This window comes from Mchenga conophoros, linkage group LG8 (assembly GCF_057382185.1).
Source record: "Mchenga conophoros isolate Kocher_MC1m ecotype Shallow Benthic linkage group LG8, M_conophoros_male_GT1.1, whole genome shotgun sequence".
Lineage (NCBI taxonomy): Eukaryota > Metazoa > Chordata > Actinopteri > Cichliformes > Cichlidae > Mchenga > Mchenga conophoros.
Genome location: NC_140533.1, coordinates 2091292 through 2112012, shown reverse-complemented (window position 1 = coordinate 2112012; position 20721 = coordinate 2091292). Strand labels below are relative to the sequence as shown.

The 20721-nt window shown below is 42.1% G+C and overlaps 1 protein-coding gene across 4 annotated transcripts in view; it reads right to left on the bottom strand.

Moving 5' to 3' along the window:
• Nucleotides 1-3685: 3685 nt before the first annotated feature.
• reep3b (receptor accessory protein 3b) overlaps nt 3686-20721 on the bottom strand; it is a 43235-nt gene continuing 26199 nt past the window's right edge. For all 4 annotated transcript variants that reach the window (XM_085283587.1, XM_085283585.1, XM_085283584.1 and 1 more), the window contains 6 exons: nt 19882-19958; nt 19029-19149; nt 18821-18934; nt 12248-12410; nt 5671-5804; nt 3686-5544 (listed from right to left, as the gene is read on the bottom strand). In XM_085283587.1, the coding sequence (XP_085139713.1) occupies nt 5473-5544; nt 5671-5804; nt 12248-12410; nt 18821-18934; nt 19029-19149; nt 19882-19949 (672 nt within the window). In that variant the 5' untranslated portion in view covers nt 19950-19958 and the 3' untranslated portion in view covers nt 3686-5472. The remainder of the gene's footprint in view (nt 5545-5670; nt 5805-12247; nt 12411-18820; nt 18935-19028; nt 19150-19881; nt 19959-20721) is intronic.

The window sequence follows — 20721 nt, the reverse complement described above, 5'->3', positions numbered from 1 at the left end:
CTAAGAGGACGGCACAACACAGCAGAGCCACCTCGTCAGGCCAGGACTCTGCAGCCTATTTACACCTACAGGCCAGTGGACACTCTTTCAATGATGAGGATGTAACATCCTGGACAGGGAGGGACGCTGGTTTTAGGGCGGAGTCAAGGAGGGAAAGACCATCTCTGAATGGAGGAGGGGCCTGAGGGTACATCTGTCACCATCTTACAATGCTGTGATTGCAGCCATTCCCCAACTCTCTGCGAATGGGACTCATGGCCATTGATCAGTGGTTGTTGATCAATGGTCATCAATTTGCATGATTAAGATTAAGGACCTGACCTCCCAGCCCATTGTTCCATCAGTGGGCTGGTTTCAGTCATTATGCAAATGTCCTGTTTATAAGATTGGAACCTGCAGTCAGCTGAGACTGAAGACGTCACCTGATGATGAAAGTTTCTCCCTCTGAAAACGTCCAGATGAACAGAATCAGCCTTTGGGATCAGACTCTTGGCTTTACTGCTGTCAGTGACGGGCAGTGTTCTTATATTGAATGAACCACATTCATGGGCTGTTGTCAGATTCATCTTAGCCCTATACAAACTCTGTACTGTGTGATTTGCACACACTTCTAATTGCTGTTGGTGTGAACTCTGAGCAGAGCAGCTCTGGCAAAACGGGTTTTTCTGGCAAAGGGAGAAGTCCAAAAGCTGCTCTGTGGGCGGCTTCAATCATCAGCTTCTACGTAGTTTATTACAGTTTTTCTCAGTTGCTTTGGTGCATTTCTCACAACAGAATTAAACTTTGCACAATAGTCAGTTCAACCTCCACAACATGTAGTCGTTTTGGCACAACCTTGTGGCAGTTTCATGTTCAGGCAAATGCCTTTGGACATGAAGCAGTTGAATAAGTACAAATATCTAAAGAATGGTCACTTTTGACTTGCTGTTCATCACCATCTCCTTGCTTTGATCATGAATGTCACAATTATTTATACTTGTGCCGGCTGAATAGTCATTGTCCTTACAACTAATAGTCTTCATTTCATTGCTTGTGTCAGTGCACTCAAAATTGTTGAACATCTTGTCAAACAATTTGTACACCCATTTTGAAAACCCTATTTTTAAGGAGTTTCCATGAAAATCTCCATAAATTACTTTTTTCTCAGGTGAACCTTATCTCACACTAGTGAATATTGGTGTGTGTTACTCTTACTTGCAACCAATGAAAAGCCTCTTCTACCCAGTCACAGGTGAATCGCGTTACTCTACAAGTATATATATAATGTAAACCAACAGACAGGATTGGCATGAGGTGCATACTGAATCTACAAAACTGCAGAACATGGAACGTCAGCCTTGTGGAAGAGGGCAAGAAGAGGCCAACCACATAGACACGTCCCTGACGAAATCAGGGCAACACTTGTGGGTCATGTGATAAACCATGGCCTCACAATGGCCGAGGCTGGTCGAAGGGTGCAGCCAAATGTTGGGAGAACTACTGTAAGTTCCATTATTCAGACATTTCGTCGGGAAAACAGGCGAGCATACTGTAATGTAGTTATTCAGCACAAACTAATTTGCTCTGCACTTTCATAGTCATACAGGAGATTTGCATTAGGACATGACCTTATAGATCTTTACATATAGACGTACTGTAACTGAAGCGCAGACTTGGTGTGGCATAGTGTGCTGTGGTACAATACAGTAATGCTGTAAAGAAAGGAGTTTAGAATGATAGTCCTGTAACCATTACTGTAAGCATGTTTGCGCTTAAAGGACTGCTAGACAACCTAGAAGAGGTGGACGAGGTCCACTTTTGACTCCGCAGCAAGAGGAAAGAATTTGTGCAATGGTGGCTGCAAACAACGCTTTGAGACTGAGAGAAATACAAAGAGCTGTCGTAGAAGATGACACCATCTTTGGAAATATTCAGTCAATATCAATGCCCACCATAGACGGAGTCCTCAGACGGAATGAAATGTCCATGAAGCAATTGTACAAAGTACCATTTGAACGGAACAGTGAAGGAGCTCCGTCACCAGTATGTACAGGTAAAACATGTTTGCATATGTACCTCTGTTTACTGTAAAAGTTTAGGCCATGTACTGCACTTACATTTATGCATGTTACTGTAATCTTATTTACAGTTCAAACTGTACAATCTGTTGTGCCAAATGCACCATTACAGACTTTTTTATTCTCATCCTTTGGATAGCGTATCCTGGAATTGGAGGCCAGGGAACCCCTGCACACGTTTGTATATCTTGACGAAGCGGGATTCAATCTCACAAAAGGCAGACGGCGTGGACGAAAGAGCCACCATTGATGTCCCAGGCCAACGAGGAGGAAATATTACAATGTGTGCAGCAATCTCAGAAAATGGCGTTCACACCCATATTCCTCACATTGGTGCATACAATACACAACACCTGTTGGCTTTTCTGGACGCTCTTTATCGGGCCCTAATCCCACAAAATGAAAGGGATGATCCTGGTGACAATCGGACAATGTATGTAGTGGTTTGGGATAATGTTAGCTTCCATCACTCTGCTGTAGTCGGGCAGTGGTTTGCAGCACACGACAGGATGCTTATGGAGTTTCTTCCTCCTTACACTCCATTCCTAAATCCAATTGAGGAGTTTTTCTCTTCCTGGAGGTGGAGGGTATATGACAGGCATCCACGTACCCAAATGACCCTGCTAGCAGCTATGGATGCAGCTTGTGATGACATCACAGCAGAGTCCTGCAGAGGGTGGATTCGACACTCCAGAAGATGCTTTCCCCGATGCATCGATAGAGCTGACATTCGCTGCGATGTTGATGCAAATATGTGGGCAGACAGACGGGAGCGTCTAGATATCAATGATTGATACGCAGCAGTGTCTGTTTTTCAGGTTTTTGTTTCATGACTACTGCAGTAAGGTTTACTGTCTAAGTGAGTTTGTTTGCTGTAAAATGTTTGATTTACTGTATTTCCCCAGTTGCACAAAGCTGTGAACAGTTTCAATTAAATATTATCAAGAGTGCAGAGGAAGTGTCTTGATTTTCCTTTACAATTTCTGGTTTTCAACATGCCGTGCATGCTGTCCAGACTTGACATGTCATTGGGAAGCACCTACAAAGAACTCCATCACAATGAGAACATGTTCAAACCATTTGATTTTGTGAGCAAAGGTGCTGGTGTAGTGACTTGTAATTGTGACGCCCTGACACTTTGATATAAGTACTTGCTTTGGATGGATATATTTGTTTTGATGAAGTGACTCGCTTTTGCAAGTTATCCACCATGTTTTGCAGTTTGCACTAATTGTTTTGAGAAGAGCCTTAGTAGTGGTGCAGAGATCAATTCTGTTGTGAGAAATGCACCAAAGCAACTGAGAAAAACTGTAATAGTAGCAAATGAAAAATGATCTGTCCACACTTTGCTCCTGAAAAAGCCCGAGTGGCACCACACACTGAAATATGAATTATGACCATGGGCCAGAGTACTGTTACAGCGCCCAACACCACAGGAGTACAGTTCATACATTTGTATAATTTTGTAATAAAATGAATTGTCTGTTTCACCTGCGGTTCTTCTGTAATATTAACACTGTACAGTATTGTTTCATAGTCTCACACAAAGATTTTAACAGGAAATATGGGCGCTACATCAGATCCACTGCAAACTCTCAGAACTGAATAATAATGGACAGACCACAGGATCTGTTGGCCTGACTGCAGTCAGACAAACTTTCTTTTATTACACCTCCACACACCAGGTATCTTCCCCACAAAGGTCATACAGCCACAGTGCTTTGTGTGGATACATAAAGCTTTGGTATCATTAGTCAGTTACAATGGTTACATGGACCCGCTGATGTGAATACGTTTGGCTTGTTGTTGCATCAAAGCAAATAAAAACAGGCTGAAAATTCCTCTGCTTTAGGACGACCTGCTGAACCAGGAGCACGATGACACATCGACATCGTTTCTGCCAGAGAAACGCAGAAATCACAACGTCGCTCAACCAGCAGTGTGCGAGGAAACGAATGCTACGAGCAGCTGTTATCAGCATCCATCAGCCACCTCGTGCTCTGCATCCTCTCACAGCTAGTTACATTAAAATTGAGATGACAAGCAAGGACAGCATAAAGATAAAAAAGTATAAGAGGAGGTATATGTGCAAAACATGTGGTTGCATACAAAACACCTTTTGATCACCTTACAAAAAAAAACACCATTCAGAAAGCAAAACTTGAGTAATAGCACAAAACACGACTTGAAATTTACAACCAGGGAGTGATCGGGACACAGTACAAAGTGCACCAATAAAAAACAGAAAATAATCATCAAGAGTGGGAGCTGCAGGCCTGCACAAGTGCTGACACTCTCTCTTATTCACGTTGTTTCCCCCCGACAGAAGAGTCTGAATATCAGCTCTGTCAGGCCTGCTCTCCTCAAATGTTCATGCTTTCACATTGCTCTCCACTGGTACTGTAAGTGGGTACCAATTAGGCCACAAGTCCAGACTCCAACAATAGTGGTACGAGCAGGTAAAACAGCTAAAAGGCAGCAAAAGCAGAACTAATGCCAAACTTTTCGAATAGAGTTTGAAGCTGAACTGCTAAATAAATCATAAAAACATATATAATAAAAACAACTTTGGTTATTCTAAATGCAAGTTCAACATTTTATATTCCACCACGAGAACAGTGATTTTTCACTCTGAGCTGAAAGTTGGAATGAAGTTCAATCCAAATCAGGATGATTTACTCCTGAATGCACTTAGTAACACAACTGTGTTGTTGTTGTGTAGCTGAATGTGCAGCTCGCTCATGTTTGCTAATAAGACAGACGTGTTATTAGACATTCGCCCTTCTTCTGCTGCTCTTACAACAACTGCCTGATAAAGCTTTAATTAAGATTTTTAACAAGCTATTTTAAAAGCAATGTAAATGTCTATGTAGAGTATGAGTGTTAGCCATTAGTGTCACGTGACTCCAGCCAAGCACACAATAGTTGAAGGTTCACTCAAACCTTGAGATTTTGGTCTTTTGCACAAGAAAAATCATTGATGCAAAAAGTTGACAATAGTGGAGAAACCAAAGCTTGTGCCTGTTGAGGGGTTACTGTTATGCTGTGATGCAACAGCATGAAAACTAGTGAAGCATGACTTTATGAACTCCTCACAGAGGACGCCTTAGGTGGCATGTGTCCTGTAAAATTACAAACAAATCAACAGCTCATCTAAAATCTAGACACACATAGAAACACGTCTACAATGCTAACGAAGAAAGAAACAAATCACACGTCCCACAACAAAGTCAGCCCGTGTTCGCTGAGAGCGAGCGCTCTTTGAGCCACTGCGTGTAATAAATATGTCAGAAGAAAGGTGATCGTCAAAGAGCTCAGCAGAGTGAAAAGTCAGAGCTAAAAACAAGCTGACAGTACCATCCACCAACCAGCAGCCTGCTCAGCTGTGTGTATGTATGTGACAGCAGTAATGTCTTCAGACTCCGTAGTTAACGGCGCTCAGCGCTGGTCTCTTCTTGCCTTTAATCTTCAGTGATCCGTAACGAGCCTGGTGACAACGTTTAAGAAAAACACTCATCAGTGTGCATGCAGTCCAGAGATTCAGCACTACTGACTGTGGCAGAAGGATGTATCGACACACTAATGTGCGTACTCAGTGGAACAGAACACTCACGTCTTTGCGAACTCTGGATCGAGACAGTTTGACGCTCTGCGATCGCCTCAGTCCTTTCTGACTCACAGCCTCGTCTTCAGAGAAGGTTGGCTCGGCCTCTTCGTCCGTCCTTTCCTCCTGATCATAATAGTACTCTGGAGAACAGAAACACATACAGACGCGTCAGGAATCACCAAGACACACAATGTTTGCATCCATCTGTTCTCCTCCACTTAAGAGGTTCACCCTGCACAGGTGCCCAGTGCTAACACACAGAGATTAAGACGCTCACATTCACAGCTGTGACAGACTCAGAGTTGCATGTTTGGGACTCTGGGCGGAGCTGGAGTGCCCGGATTTGAACCCAGGACCTTCCTGCTGTGAGGCGTCCGTGCTGACCAACACGTCTGAGTTTCAACAATGATCACCAAATTCAACGTAAGACTTTTTATACTGTTCTTACTATTAAAAGGGCCCACAGTCAATAAGCACACTCAAACTGAAATATTCAGTACAGTAATATAAACAGGAAACAGAAGCACAAATCAAATACACAACGATACTAAAACAACAACGAGACACAAAACCATCACAAACTGGTGAGGTCCTGTGAGGACCAACAACAGGAAAACTGTAACACTGAAGAGTGTGAGCGATGACTGTGAGGCGCATGTGTCCCAGCAGAGGGCAGCACACACCAGAAGTGCCGCCTCTCTCTGGCTCCACTGTCATAAACACACAACAGCACAAGCTCATTATTAATAACATCTGCAGCTTCACTGCACTGAGCTTATCATTACGAGCTCGTGGACATCACATCATGGACAGGACTGCCTCACACTATCGCACTCTTGTATCCAGGGATAAATATCGATACATTGGAATATTGCGATGTTTCGTGTTACGATACTGAATCGATATTCAAAAGCAGTGTTATCGATTTTTTTATTGAGAATTTACTTGCATTTACTGTGTATTTCTTTTATGTGTAGCAATTCAAACTCCGGCCGCTAGTGTTTACCGCTTTCACTATGATGGAAAAACAAGGTCTCGCGATAACACTGGATGTGCCGTAGAAGCGTCTATTTTACCAAACCTAAGAAGTGGACCAGCGGACGTGTGGCAAACTGTGCTAGCTCACTGATGACAGAAGAGGAGAGGACACAGCAGCTTTCAAAGCAGATGTGTGGACTTCTTTTGGATTTAGGACAAAACAAGGCAGTAAAACTTTGACAAGAGCTACGAAGTCCGTAAAATCTGCACCGCCACAGTCAAATACTCAGGTAACACAAATTTACGAGTACCATAGCAACGTAGCATCAAATGCTAACCTTAAAACTACCAGCAACTGACTCGTGCAACAAAACCAGCGCAGTCGGTACTTGTTTCTATTTGCGCTGTCTGAGCGCAGTAGAGAATAAAGGATTCGGTGATATGATTACAACGCTGGAGCCCCGTTACACCGTTTCTCCGGACAACATATCGCAGACATCGCTCTCCAAAGTTGTACCAAGAAGTCACAGCGACAGTCCTGGACTCCCAGCTCAGCAGACAGCTGCTTGGACTTCGAGATCACAGCTCATCACATACTGATCCGTGGAACCTTCAGTCACAGACGAACAAACTCCTTTTCAGGTTGCACAAAAAGTGTTCCACTGGTGGACATGGCAGGGCTTCTTTTATTAGCACTTTATATTGTTTACTTGGATGAATTCTTCAAGCAATTTCATTTTTCATGTATAGTTGTTTATGTTAAGGTCACATAAAAGTGCTTCTTTTTGATGCTGCAGAGAGCAGTTTTTGGATTAGTATTTTAAAATGATAGTACTCACTAAGTAAGACCTCAGTGTTACATTGTTTACTTCTATCAGTAAAGTGGTTTTTGTTTATCTTCTGATAAGACATTTCTCCATTCATTTTGAACTTGGAGAGTGAAACGTATCCCTCTGTTTTAGTTAACAGCTCATTTAACACTTTGGACTGTTTACTGTGAGTTCTTGTTAGAGATTTTCTACATTATACATTATAACCAAATCTCTATAATACAATATAATCAAGTAGGCCTTATATTCTAACCAAGTATGCCTTATATTTTGTGTGTTCATATATTTTCACATAACCAAACCTATTGTTGAAGAATTACCTAATCAAGTCTATTGTTAAAGGAAAACTGATGCATTCCTTACCTAAGTGTCTGAGATGTTTGACAGCATGATATAATGATGCATTCTTTTCCTATAGTGTCTGTGATGTCAGATAAAGCATGATATACTTCTGTATTTTTATCCCAGTGTGTGAAAGATCAGATAAGCTGATTTAATGTTTAATCTCTTCCCTGACAGTTAAAAAGAGGAAGTACTATGTAACCCATTTTTGCCTTATAAATAAAGCAAGCGAGCCTGTGCTCGGTGTGTGTGTCTTCTCAGAGGCATTCACCCGTGCGCACGTTTTCTAATTACTCTCTGAGTCGGTCTGCAGTTGTCTCATTTCTCTTACTTGTGTTTTGAACAAATGTCTAAACCCCTGACAGTTCTCATACAATCAACACAAACACAAATATCGTCTGGCTTTTAGTATCCCAATATATTGTATCGCCAGATTCTCGCCAATACACACTCCTACTTGTATCAACTGTATGCACTATACTTGAATATTAGTATGACGACAAAGTTGATTTGGACTGGATGAATGAATCGTTACCAAACACACTCACAATCAGTTACTAGCAGAAAGAAGAAACCACATCATGTGTTGTGACAGAGAACGACACTCACGACTGCACAGCACGGCTCCGGCGCTCGCACAGAAACATCCTGCAGAGCCTTCAGTTTTCAGGAACCAGCTTCCAGTTTGGATTCGGGAGACAGACACTATCTCTACTTTTAAAGCTTCAAACTTTCCTTTTTGCTAAAGCATATAGTTAGGGCTGGACCAGGTCACCCTCAATCCTCCCTTAGTTATGCTGCAATAGGTGTAGACTGCTGGGGATTCCCATGATGCACTGGGTGCATCATGGGAATCAAACACCCTAACCCTGTGGTCAGTGCAGATCCAGAACAGTGCACCATGCCTCAGCAGTGCTCTGATCTGTAGACTGTCCAGTGGAACATGTTCCCTGCTCTTCAATTAACTGACAGCAATTTTCATAGCAATGATGTCATCCTCAATTCTTCTTGTCGACCTTGTTGTTATTTCTATTGTGTTTTTGTGGCAAAGAACCACAGACAGTACAAACCGAGGCTGTGACTTCTGTAACCTGCATTCTTCCATAAAGACGATGGTTACACAAAGACTTCCAGTCATGAAGACGTCAGTGAGAAAAACCTGGCTTCTTATGGTCTCAGTCACTATTTTGGGTCATACACAGTTTGTGTACAGTTTACAGTCACAAACCATCCCTCCCCGTCCATATCTTTGCATCCTTCCAACAATGGAAACCAGTGGGTGATGCCACAGAAGCTCCACCCATCTTTTATACTGTGTAGGCTCTTAACACAGGACTGAAAGCTTTCAAAGTATGGACAGCTACATGCATTTTCCATCTGGGTGGGTCAATGTGAAGAAGGTGAAAACAGGTATTATTCATCGTTAAAGCAAAATTAAGTGTTACATAGCTGGTTTAAACAAACTACCACAAATCTTATGTTTTGTTGACTTGGACAGTGCAGGACCAGCTCTGGTAGTGTTCTCGTTTGTCACCCGATGTCGGGTAAACTGTTCCTATAGTTTACATGAGCCGCCACTGACAGCCGGGTCGCTGTGGAGAAGCAGGGATTGGTGCGAGCCTATAACGCAGGGTTAGGGGAGGTGTGTTCACGTGCTGGTACCGTACTCGACGCTCTCGTGGCAGCTTTAAGTAAAGGCTGATTAGTACGTCTCACACAGCAACTGTCTGGTATTTTGCTTAAGGTAAACTCAAAGATATTCAAAGGATGGCTGGAAGGCAAAGGGCCGCAGTACCGCAGCTCTCGAATCACATGAAAACTATGGCTCAAGGTATTCAAGCTCATTCACCTCTACATCCCCGACTCCGTGCGTCTCATCCACACGTGGTCGTAACAACACAAAGGTTCTATGCAGGATTTATTAAGCATCAGATCTGTTAATAGTAAAATGAATGTGCAGTAGGGCTGTGCCCTTTGACCACAGTCTCATATCCTGATATTAGACATTTATCGTCCCGACAACGATAGAAATCACAAAAACATTTTCAATTCTGTGAATCTCGGGCAGCTGAAGTATTTCCAGCCGGGCGTCGTGTACCTGGAGCTGAATGTTTTGACTGATGCATGAAACTATATATTTTTACACATAACTTATAACGGCCGTCATTTTCTTTGTGAGTATTTATCAGACGGCGTGCTCTAACGTTTAGTCTAAGGTTTATGTTGAGCACCTGACGGCTCTTCGTTGCTTCTCATCCGTAAACTCTCTCCACACTGTTTCACGTGATCCTTGCGTGGGTGGTAGAGGTTTGTCGTGTTTGAGTCTGAGGTGGGGACCTCAGTACGCTTTTCTGGTCCGTGTCAGACTTTTCATAACCAAACCATGTCCATGCTACAGAGGTAGCCCCTCGTTTTCACTGGTCCTTCTGTTTGTCATCACTTCAGTTTATTTTGAAAAATCTCAACAGGATCTTCAGCTTTATTGTGAAAGGTTTATGTGGAAAATAAACAAGCGGAGCCAAATGCAGGGTTTACCATTGCTGTGGCTAACGACAACGCGTAAAAACAGTCGCTTATCTGTCCGTAGTGTGGTTATTTTAAATATAAGCGAAAGAGAGAACCTTAAGAAATTAATACAGTCACTATAGCGACCATCAAAACCATGAGAAAATAAACCATAAACAGTTTATTTTGTGACACCACAAAACAAACGATAGTAATATTAAACGATAGACGTTTTCATATCGTCATCAGATATACACCGTTATATCGAACAGCCCTAATGTGCATCATCACCAGTCATTTTTAAGTCTGTTAAAAGGATGACAGACATATGAAGCCTCAGAGGCAGCGAGGAGCACACACAAAAGAGAGTTGTTAGGCATAAACATCTCCGTCTTCATCTCTCTGTAGCTCCTCCTCGTCGTCTGAGCTGAATACATAATACAGTCTCTCTCTCAGTATCCTGATGCTGTGTAGCAGCCTTTCTCCCTTACATCCACCCATCCGTCTCTACATCTCCATTCATCTTTGTCCTCGCCTCCTTCATCTCACCCCCCGTTCTGTCTCTTTCCACACCTCACCTACTTGCTGTGTGTGTGTGTGTGTGTGTGTGTGCGCGCGCGCGCGTGCGTGAGAGAGAGAGCGCGAGCAGGAGAGTGTGTTTGACATTCCACTGGCATCCCACACAGCCTTATCTCATCCCCTGTGTCTGCTGGGAAGTCATCTCACACTCCAACCAGCCTGCAGTTGTCATCACGCTGAGGACAAACGCACACAGAGAAGTGCAAAGGTAACAATGTAGCTGTCTAACAAAGTCCTGCTCATGTGTGCCTTATTGTTCTCTTCTGACCATCATCATCATCATCATTTATGATGGTTGTCATTATTCTTAATTATTATTAGTCAACATTGTAATAAAATAATGTTCTCTCATTCATCACCAGCGTCAGTCTTCATGGATTACTGCTTTGGCGTTTTTTGCCAAACTCATAATAAAATAAAAACGTAATATCACTGGAAAGAGTTTCACTGATATCTTTCCAGGAGTCATGTTTGGGATTCATCCCTTCATGGCATGTGTGAGGTTTGCATGTGCTTACATGACTGAGTGTTGAGCACATGTGCTCACTGCGCACATCGTTGCTCACACAACAGTCTAAACGCTGAGCTCAGGCTCTTCAGGGTCCTGGTTGGTTTTGAACTGTGCACAGCAGGGAGACACTTTTCAGGGGGAACATAAAGGTCCAGTCACCGGCTCACTGCAAAGCTCCAAACCCCAGCAGGCTTCCTCAGATACGAGACGTTTTGTAGTTGTCATGGAGACTGTGGCGAGAACCAGTGACAGACAGAACGACGCCACCTTCATCCACCACGAAGGACTGACCTTTGGCTGGAAATCTCATCTTAGCATTGTTTAGAAAAAGCTACCATATCAAACATGTTATCAATCAGCTGTCAGGGTTCTAGTCAAACCTCTAATCACAGATTTTATTCTTTTAGGTTTCTGTTTACGAACTGTTTTCTCTTTCTGTTTCCATCCATCCATCCATCTTCATCCGCTTTGTCCGGGGCCGGGTCGCGGGGGCAGCAGCCTAAGCAGAGAGGCCCAGACCTCCCTCTCCCCAGCCACCTCCTCCAGCTTATCCGGGGGAACACCAAGGCGTTCCCAGGCCAGCCGAGAGATATAATCTCTCCAGCGTGTCCTGGGTCTGCCCCGGGGCCTCCTCCCGGTGGGACATGCCTGGAACACCTCACCCAGGAGGCGCCCAGGAGGCATCCTTGTCAGATGCCCGAACCACCTCAGCTGGCTCCTTTCGATGTGGAGCAGCAGCTGCTCTACTCTTTCTGTTTCCTTTACCATGAATTGTTGTGATTGAGAAGTTGTGTTACGTTTATGAGAGAAGCGCACGAGTGTGTGTGAGTGTGTGTACCATCTCCATCCGGAGCGTCACTGCTGCGAGACCTCCTGACAGCAGGGTTGGAAGAATGGGAGCTGTACTGGTACAGCTGGTTTCCTCTGTCGTCCTGCTGGTCTATCTGTGTGAGGTCATGCATACTCAGGCTGCGCAGCTTCTCAGTAATGGCCCCCTGACCCTGCAGCACACACAACACTCAGCATTACACCACAAAAACATCTCAGAGATCAGCAGTGCTGATGTGTTACAATCACAGAAAGAGCCTGTAGTTTATCAATAATCTGAATCATGTTTCCAGGTGTGGCAGTCATCTTTCACGTGAATGGCTACAGTCATACAGGTGTCCTGTTCCTGATCCCATCAGTTGTTATAACAGACACTGTAGACTTTAATTTGTCTAAATTAAAAGCAGACGTATTTGTGTGCTTGCAACTAGTGTCAGATATCTAGAGTTCATTACTCACCAATCAAAATCCTCATAATAACTATTTTGTATAATTGGAAATATTTCTTTGCTTATCTGTACCTTAGACACACGTCACATCTAAACAGCTACAATTCAAATTTGATGCATTATAATTCCACATATTTATGCATCATTGTATCCAGAATGTCATCGTGTAGCTGTGACTGATTAATATCAACACTGAGCTGTTCAGATTTTACTAGTTCACTGGGACCACTATGATATATTAATACAGGACAGATATTATTGGAACGGCAGAAATCTGACAGTAAAAACAGACACTGCAAACTACAGCACTGTGAGCTGCTGTTGAGCAACCCTTCACTTCTGGAAATAGATCCAAGTTTACTGAAGTATGGAGGTGGAGGAGATCGTTCATATGTTGGACTATCAGTATCTTACATGAAGAAGAGAATATTTACATTAGAGAAAACTAAACTTCAGTCCGCACTGCTGCGCTGTTACTGTACAGGGCTTCATGCAGCTTTAAAGACCTGTGAGACAAACCGACGGTGGAGCACAGAAATGCAAACATGTCGTTTAAATGACTTTGCTGTGACAACATTTTTACATTAAAAAGTTTAAGAAGCATTACATGTTTTTCCACAACACTCGTTTCTTGTTGTGCTGCCGATCTGTGTTTGTCCTTCATCATTGCTGTATTTTTAGAAACATGAAATACTGGGAGACATCATGAAAGGAACCTTCTGCATTAAAGGATTAGTTCACTTGTTTTTCAAGCCTCAGGAACAAATAAAGCCTGAAACAGGCTTCGTTTGCCTTCGTGATGCCTCTCATCCACACTGGACTCTCAGAGAGGGTGCAGAGTCATTAACAAGGCCCAAAGCCACAGTCACAGCACCACAGCTTCAACAGCAACAGGCTTCAGCACTCTGAAGCTGCATTTCCACTGTAACTAGACCCACTAGTGTAAATGATACCTAATGGAATTGATTAAATGATACCATCTGCTTCAGATCTGGGAATTAAAGCTTAAATCAATTAAACATATAACGAATAATTGATGATGACAAGAATACGCTAACTGTGAATAACGAGGTACAGAATACATTCAGATCAGGGATGCTACTGAATGATGATGAAGATGTTACCACGGAAACACTTCACAAAGAACATGAACAGCAGGGGGGGGGGGTATTGTTGTAATGTACAGCAGTATATTTGGGCTATTACAGGTAAACGCTAATACGAACAAAATGATGAAGTCAGACATTCACAGGGACATTTTCACCCTGTAGCACCAATGTAAGCTCATTTATTATTATTCTTAGAGCTTTGTGATTTAGAAGGTTTTGATACATAATTCTTAATTTCTTTTTGTTTGTTGTTTGTAAACATAAAGCCCCGGCATGCTGCTGTAACAATGAAATTAATGTCAAACACATTAAGGGACATACAATGAAAAACAAACAGTGTCGTAAATAATGAGTGACATGTATCTGCAACACCACCAAGTCCATGTCAAAACCAAAACGAAGAATCAAATTAAAAGTGATGTTCTCAAGCAGCGGGTCTGGACACAGACGATAATCAAAGGGTGGATGCTGAGCTGTACGAAACAGAACATTCTGTCCATGCTGCTTACACTGACTGGTTTTTACCTCCCAGAGCAGCCTGCTGAACCACCGAAACCCTGAAGACACAAGGATGTTAGTGCAGACAGAAAAGAAACAAACGTCAGAGGGAAGACAGGAGGCAAGTTGGTGCAGATGCAGAAAACATCATCTCAAAAGCAAACGTCCAGCTGAGATCTGCAGTGTTCCCCCAGGATCCAAAACATTCACAACCCTGCATGCTGATGACCAACAAACACACAATATCAACTCATATTTAGTCGAGTTTGTTACACTTGCAATCAGCAAATTCTTAAAAACACAACCACAGAGGAGGACAGTGGTTGGGTTTCTCTGGGGCACTCCGAGTTAACAATAATACAGTGAAGCAATTATTCTGCTTACATTTCGGGTCAATGATGCTACATTTTCATACTACAGTGTTTTCAACTTAAATGCATGTTTACTGCGTGTCTGCACCATCCGGATAGCAGTGACAGGAACATCAAAATAGTCCCTGTTTATATTGTTTGCATCTGCTTAAAACTAGCAAATTGTTAACCAAGAGTTGCCTAGATGATGGTTAGAAAGTACTCGGATCTAATCTGCTGTGATGTGACCTTCATTACCTGTTCAAAGCTAAACTATGTTTATGTGATCTTATTAGCAATAAGTTCTTCAGTCCCGTCGTTACCAAGAGCAATGCAAATGTTTTATCAATTATCAGTGTGGATACAGACACATCTCACAAAAGGAGCACTGCGAGCTGTAATACTCATTTGGTAAACTGGTTGGTTACCAAACCAGCCAGGACTGCAAGCTTCCACATTACAACACATTTTAGATTTTACTTTGTTTGCTATGACTTCATTTATTGAATCTTGGTCCCATGCTGTGAGATGGACAAAGAAGCAGCTTTGAACTGTAAACTGGACGGAGGAAAAGCTCTGAAATGTCTTTTCTTCTCAGTCTGTGACAGCAGGTACATGTGGTGTAGGTGCCAGGTTTGCATGTCTAACCACAGCTCTAGGCTCAGCTAAAACATTTCAGACAGATTGATTTTATGTGCATTTCAGATGGTTTTACTGTAAAAGCCAAGGTCAATCAAATTCCTAGTAAGATGCAAGCCTATTTTAAAGAAATGAAAAACTGCTACTAACCCTGTGATGACAAAACATGCATGCGGAGAAAAGAAGAGAGACTGTAAAGACAAACGGGGAACACAAAGATGAAATATGTAAGAAGATCTTCATGTCAAGGAGGAACCATAGGAGACTCAAAGTGAGGCAGCGAGAGAGAAGTGAGATGCAGGGCAGTGACAGAGGCATCGCTTTGATTAACAGGGTGTTTCAGGTAAGTGGAGACAGGAGGCTGCACTGACACAGCAAGGACACAAAAACAACCAGACCTGTCGTTGATCCTGCTGAGTGCTGCCTCTTTGTGTTAGAATATGCACACCTGACCTCGTTCATTATGTGAAAAAGCAGGTGCTCTTTCTCTAAAACAGAACATAACACTGTTACTCAGCTGAAGTCAGCCACAAACTAATCCCACTGAAGAAGTATGGCCTGTTAAAAACTCCATTCAGAGTCGATGGGTAGCACGGTCAGCAGAACCTTGTTCAATGCAGTCGTGGAAATACCACTCAAGAACTCAACTTCCTTCAGTTTGAACTCATTAACAACATTCAAGTTGTTTAGTTTGACACGGCCGACACCGCTCCACAGGCTAAAGTGTTAGCAAGCACTGGATAAATGCTTAGGCTAAGGTAACATAGCTAATGTCATCTTATAGTAACACTAACAGAGACCATCCTAACATAATGTTAACATTTTCTGATACTTGAACTTTGCACCTGCTAAATCCTGGCTGAGCGGTCCAATCAATTCAGATTAATTCTGCGTCTTTATTTATTTACACACACAAACACACAATAGAATTGTATTATAGTTCTATATTATAATAACTACATACTATTAATCATTAATAATGTACTAGTTAGTCATTATTCCTCCATTTCTGAACATGGGCTTCAATTGTTCAGTCTTGCTTAATAAAGCTGCTTTCAGCTGCTCCCATAAACAAATAAAATTACTTAATACCAGACTGATCCTTGATCATCATCAGCATCATAATAATAATAATGTGAGCAGTTATTAATTTGTTACAGGGGTTCACTGTTTTGTAGTGTCTCACAGTTAAATACTGCTGTACTACTGTGGATCTAACCTGACACCATTCGCTTTTTCTTTGTAGTGCATCCCCACTGCTCAGGTGCTGTGAAGCGTGAGATCAACTGGGCGTATCTGAATCACTCAGGTATTCAAGAAATGCTGAAGAAACCAGTTCAAATGTCATTTATTTATACTGGCTCTGCAGGAAGACCATCTGAGGCACAGACATGCACAGAGGATGTGTGAGCATGTGCAAAGGCTATCAGACACATCGTCAAGTGAAGATCTCGTACAGGCTATCGATTCATCTCCTATGCACTCAGTCATGCACCAATGCCACAGTGACTGTCTATATCGGGGTCAGCAACCTCAACACCCAAAGAGCCATTTGGAGCCGGTTTCCATGCAAAAGAAAATACTTGTTGACATCTAAAATGAAGATAACACTGTGTATATTGTTTTTTACCTTTATGCTTTGTGTGAACAACTAAGGCGTGTTGCTTATGAAATCCATGAAGTGCTACAGAGAAAACTACATTTTATTCATGTAATGAACACATTTTGAACTCTTAAAGAAATACAACAAAAGCTGAACTAAAATAATCCAGCAAACAAAAACTGCTGTGAGCCGCCCCCCTCATATCGCCTTTGTGCTTTTGGAGCCTTGACCTGACTTTTAATAAATAACTGGGGAAATAAGCACTATGCTGCTAAAAAAGGAAAAATATATATTTGCAAAATTCTGCCTAAATATGTATTTTACCTGGTTAATGTGTGTGGCGGGGCGTGGTCTGCAGCGCCGCTGCAGGGGAGGCGGACGCACCTGAGCTGCACCCGCAATCAGGCCTCGCCGCCTTAACGTCTGGTGGTATGTGTGGGGCTGTGAGCTGCAAAGCTACAGCCGGCTGTGTGCGTCAGCAACTGTGTGTAAGGTGGTCAATAAAGAGATGCTGAAAAGCGCGTTCATGCAAACATCGTCGGGTCTGCTGTGATATGTTTACAACGGGACTTCTGCTCCTGAACCTCTGCGCACAGCGTCTGCAGGTCGGGGCTGTACGAAGTCACTTTATCTTTACAGGACTGTAAGCTGTCGTCTGTGGGGCGTGAGCGTGTTTGTTTTAACATAGTTCACGGTGGAGCTGCTGACATAATGTGGATCCGAAGGTCCATAACTGGCCTACGTGGGGCTGAAAGTCTCGATAAATGCACGCCGTTTCAGCTTCCACGAGTGTGACGCTTATTTTGAGCGATGAAAAAAATAATATAATTTTATTTTTATATTTCAATATCACAATAATCTTCCAATTTAGAACTACAAGTTAAAAAAGAACTAATATAAATAAAATACACTTCATCTAAACACTTCTAATTTATTTTCCCAAACCACGCGGAGCTGCACTGTAAGGACTAAAGAGCCGCAGGTTGCCGACCCCTGGTCTGTATGCTCTTACGTCTGATTTAGCACGCTAAATAAGGACATTCAGTGCCCACAGGCGCTACTGTAGAACACAGACAAAGGAAGCTGTTGCAAGCAAAGAGAGCTGAAGCCGCAGACTGGTATTTTATTCCTCTGTAGTAGGGCTGTTCGATATAACGATATGTATCGGATGACGATATAAAAACATCTATCGTTTCATTTTACGCTATCGTTTGTTTCGTAGTGTCGCAAAATAAACTGTTTACAGCCATATTTGTTCATGGTTCTGATGTCACTGTAGAGGCTATGTTCATTTCTTAAAGTTCTCTCTCTAATATTTAATATAACCACACTACAGACGGACAAGCGCCTGTTTTTATGCGTTGTCGTTAGCAACAACGACGGTAACACCATCGTGTGTCCGTTTGTTTATGTTCCACTTAAACCTTTCACAATAAAGCTCAAGATCCTGTTGAGACCTTTCAAAATAAACTGAATCACATGAAAGAGCAGATTATTTACGGATGAGAAGTAAAAAAGATGCCAGGTGCTAAAAAATAAAGCTCAGACTCAAACGTTAGAACAGGCTTTTCCCCGCAGCACGCCGTGTAATAAATACTCAAAGAAAACGGCGCCGTTACAACTTATGTCTAAAAATGTATCGTTTCATGCATCGTTAAAACACTCGACTCCAGCTACACGACGCACAGCTGGAAACACTTCACACAAGTCGAGCTGCCCGAGATTCACAGACTTTACAGAAAATGTTACATTTTTGTGATTTATATCGTTATCGGACGATAGACGTCTTATATCGGGATATGAGATTTTGGTCATATCGCACAGCCCTACTCTGTAGCAACGTAGTGAGAAAGAAGATGAAAACTGACTTAGCCATGCTATCTAACATAAAACTGTAGTGCACTCACGTGAAAAATTAAAAAAAGAATAACTTGCCTTGACGGCTGCAGTGACCGCAGCGGTGGCTGCAATGCTCAGGCCCTGCTTGCCAAAGTTCACCATGGTCTCATAGCTTCTCTCTTTGGCCTGCACAATGTACTCATCTATTTCCTAAAGGAAGACAACAATTACATTTTAGAACACAGTTGAACTGGGCACAAAGCAGTGTGACCTGCATTACACGTGGATGTACGGATGAATGTACCCTTTCTCTGGAGGACAGCAAAGGATGCAGACACTTCCTGTAAATAAGACTTGCTCCTCTGGTGTAAGGGGACAGCAGCCAGACCACAAAAGCTATCTTTAGCTCGTAGTAGAGAGGAAACCTGGATATGGAGACACACACATGGTAAGTTTAACCCATGGTACATAATGATGCTTTCCACTGCAGAAAAACAGGTTAAGAGATATGCACCCACTCCCACTCCTGTTGTCAAGTTTTTGTTGCACACAGCTCTGAAGGTTTATTATGGTTTTTTGGACTGCACCGACATGTTCCAGCACTTTCTGTGACTGTCTGATAAAACATCAGCTGTAGGGCTGCAGGTATCGATTATTTTATTAATGGACTAATCTATCGAATATTCTATCGATTAATCGAGTAACCGGGTAAGAAATTATTTTCTCTTATTAATGAGTAATAATAAATATTCAAAAACTTCTCATTGGTTTTAGAAATGTCAGCGTTTTAAAGTTTAACTGCATATAACATCTGTAAAAAAAAAAACATCGTTCTCCATCAATTCCTCAAAATCGTTACATTGTTCCTTCGAGCTAAATGTTGCCACATGAGAGATTCATAAAATCACTGAAACTCGACCTGAAGTTCCTGCAAATGTGACTCTGTTCCTACACAGTGCACATCCACATTACCACAAGTTTATTCTAGTTACACTAGGAAAGAGTACATTTCTATCATTATTATTCAGGGTAGCGAGGAAAACAACTTCTTCCACTCACACAGTCAGTGTAGATGTATCTGTACGACATGTGAGTTCACGAGGTTTACATAATGTTTGATTCACTGCGTTTGTGTTTAACATTCATGGCAAACTCACCATGCCAGTGTTAGGTCAGTGATCGTCTCCACGACAGTGTAGAGGGCAAATACAATCCAGTACATCATCCATCGCACCTACAGGCAGAGAGACATGAATCATCGTTTAAAAGGCTGGCTGAGCATTAAACCATGCATCACCTCTTAACATTACTAATATTAACACTAACATTAAAAATCTTTGTTATACGAGGAGGACAGAGAGGGAGCATGTCCACCGAGAGCAGCAGCGTCTGAACCAGCATGCTGATCATGAAGAAATGATGACATCATCCGTTTGTTTTAATTCAACTGTAATCTAAGCACCTCTGTCTGTTAGGATTCTTTAGATTTACTAAAATAAAAATAAAATCTGATTAACATCTGATTGTGTGGGGCGTGCTTTTTTATGTCACGTTACGTTTCACTGTTAGAAACTATGAAACACATCACACACTTCCAGAAGGAAACTAATACGACTGAAGGCAAGAAGGATACGAGCACCTACAGACTCATATCACAGTTTATAATACAGCCTCGCAGCAGCCCAAAGCAATGGGTGTGACTTCAGCACTAACCCCGCCCCTGACTTTGATGGGCTGAAATTCATTCATGAACAGCCACAGGGCCAGGACTGCCAAAATGAATGACATAAATACGTCATTAAAAACCGGAATAAATAATTAAATGTGTAAATAATTAAGCAATTATATAATTAATTAAACGTGTCATTAATAAAATAGGAAATAAATAATTCAATGTTTTAAATGGAATGATCGTGCCTTTAATTAATTATTGATAGATTTATTCATTCAATCAATTCCAATTTTTAATTAATTAATGACACATTTAATTAATTACT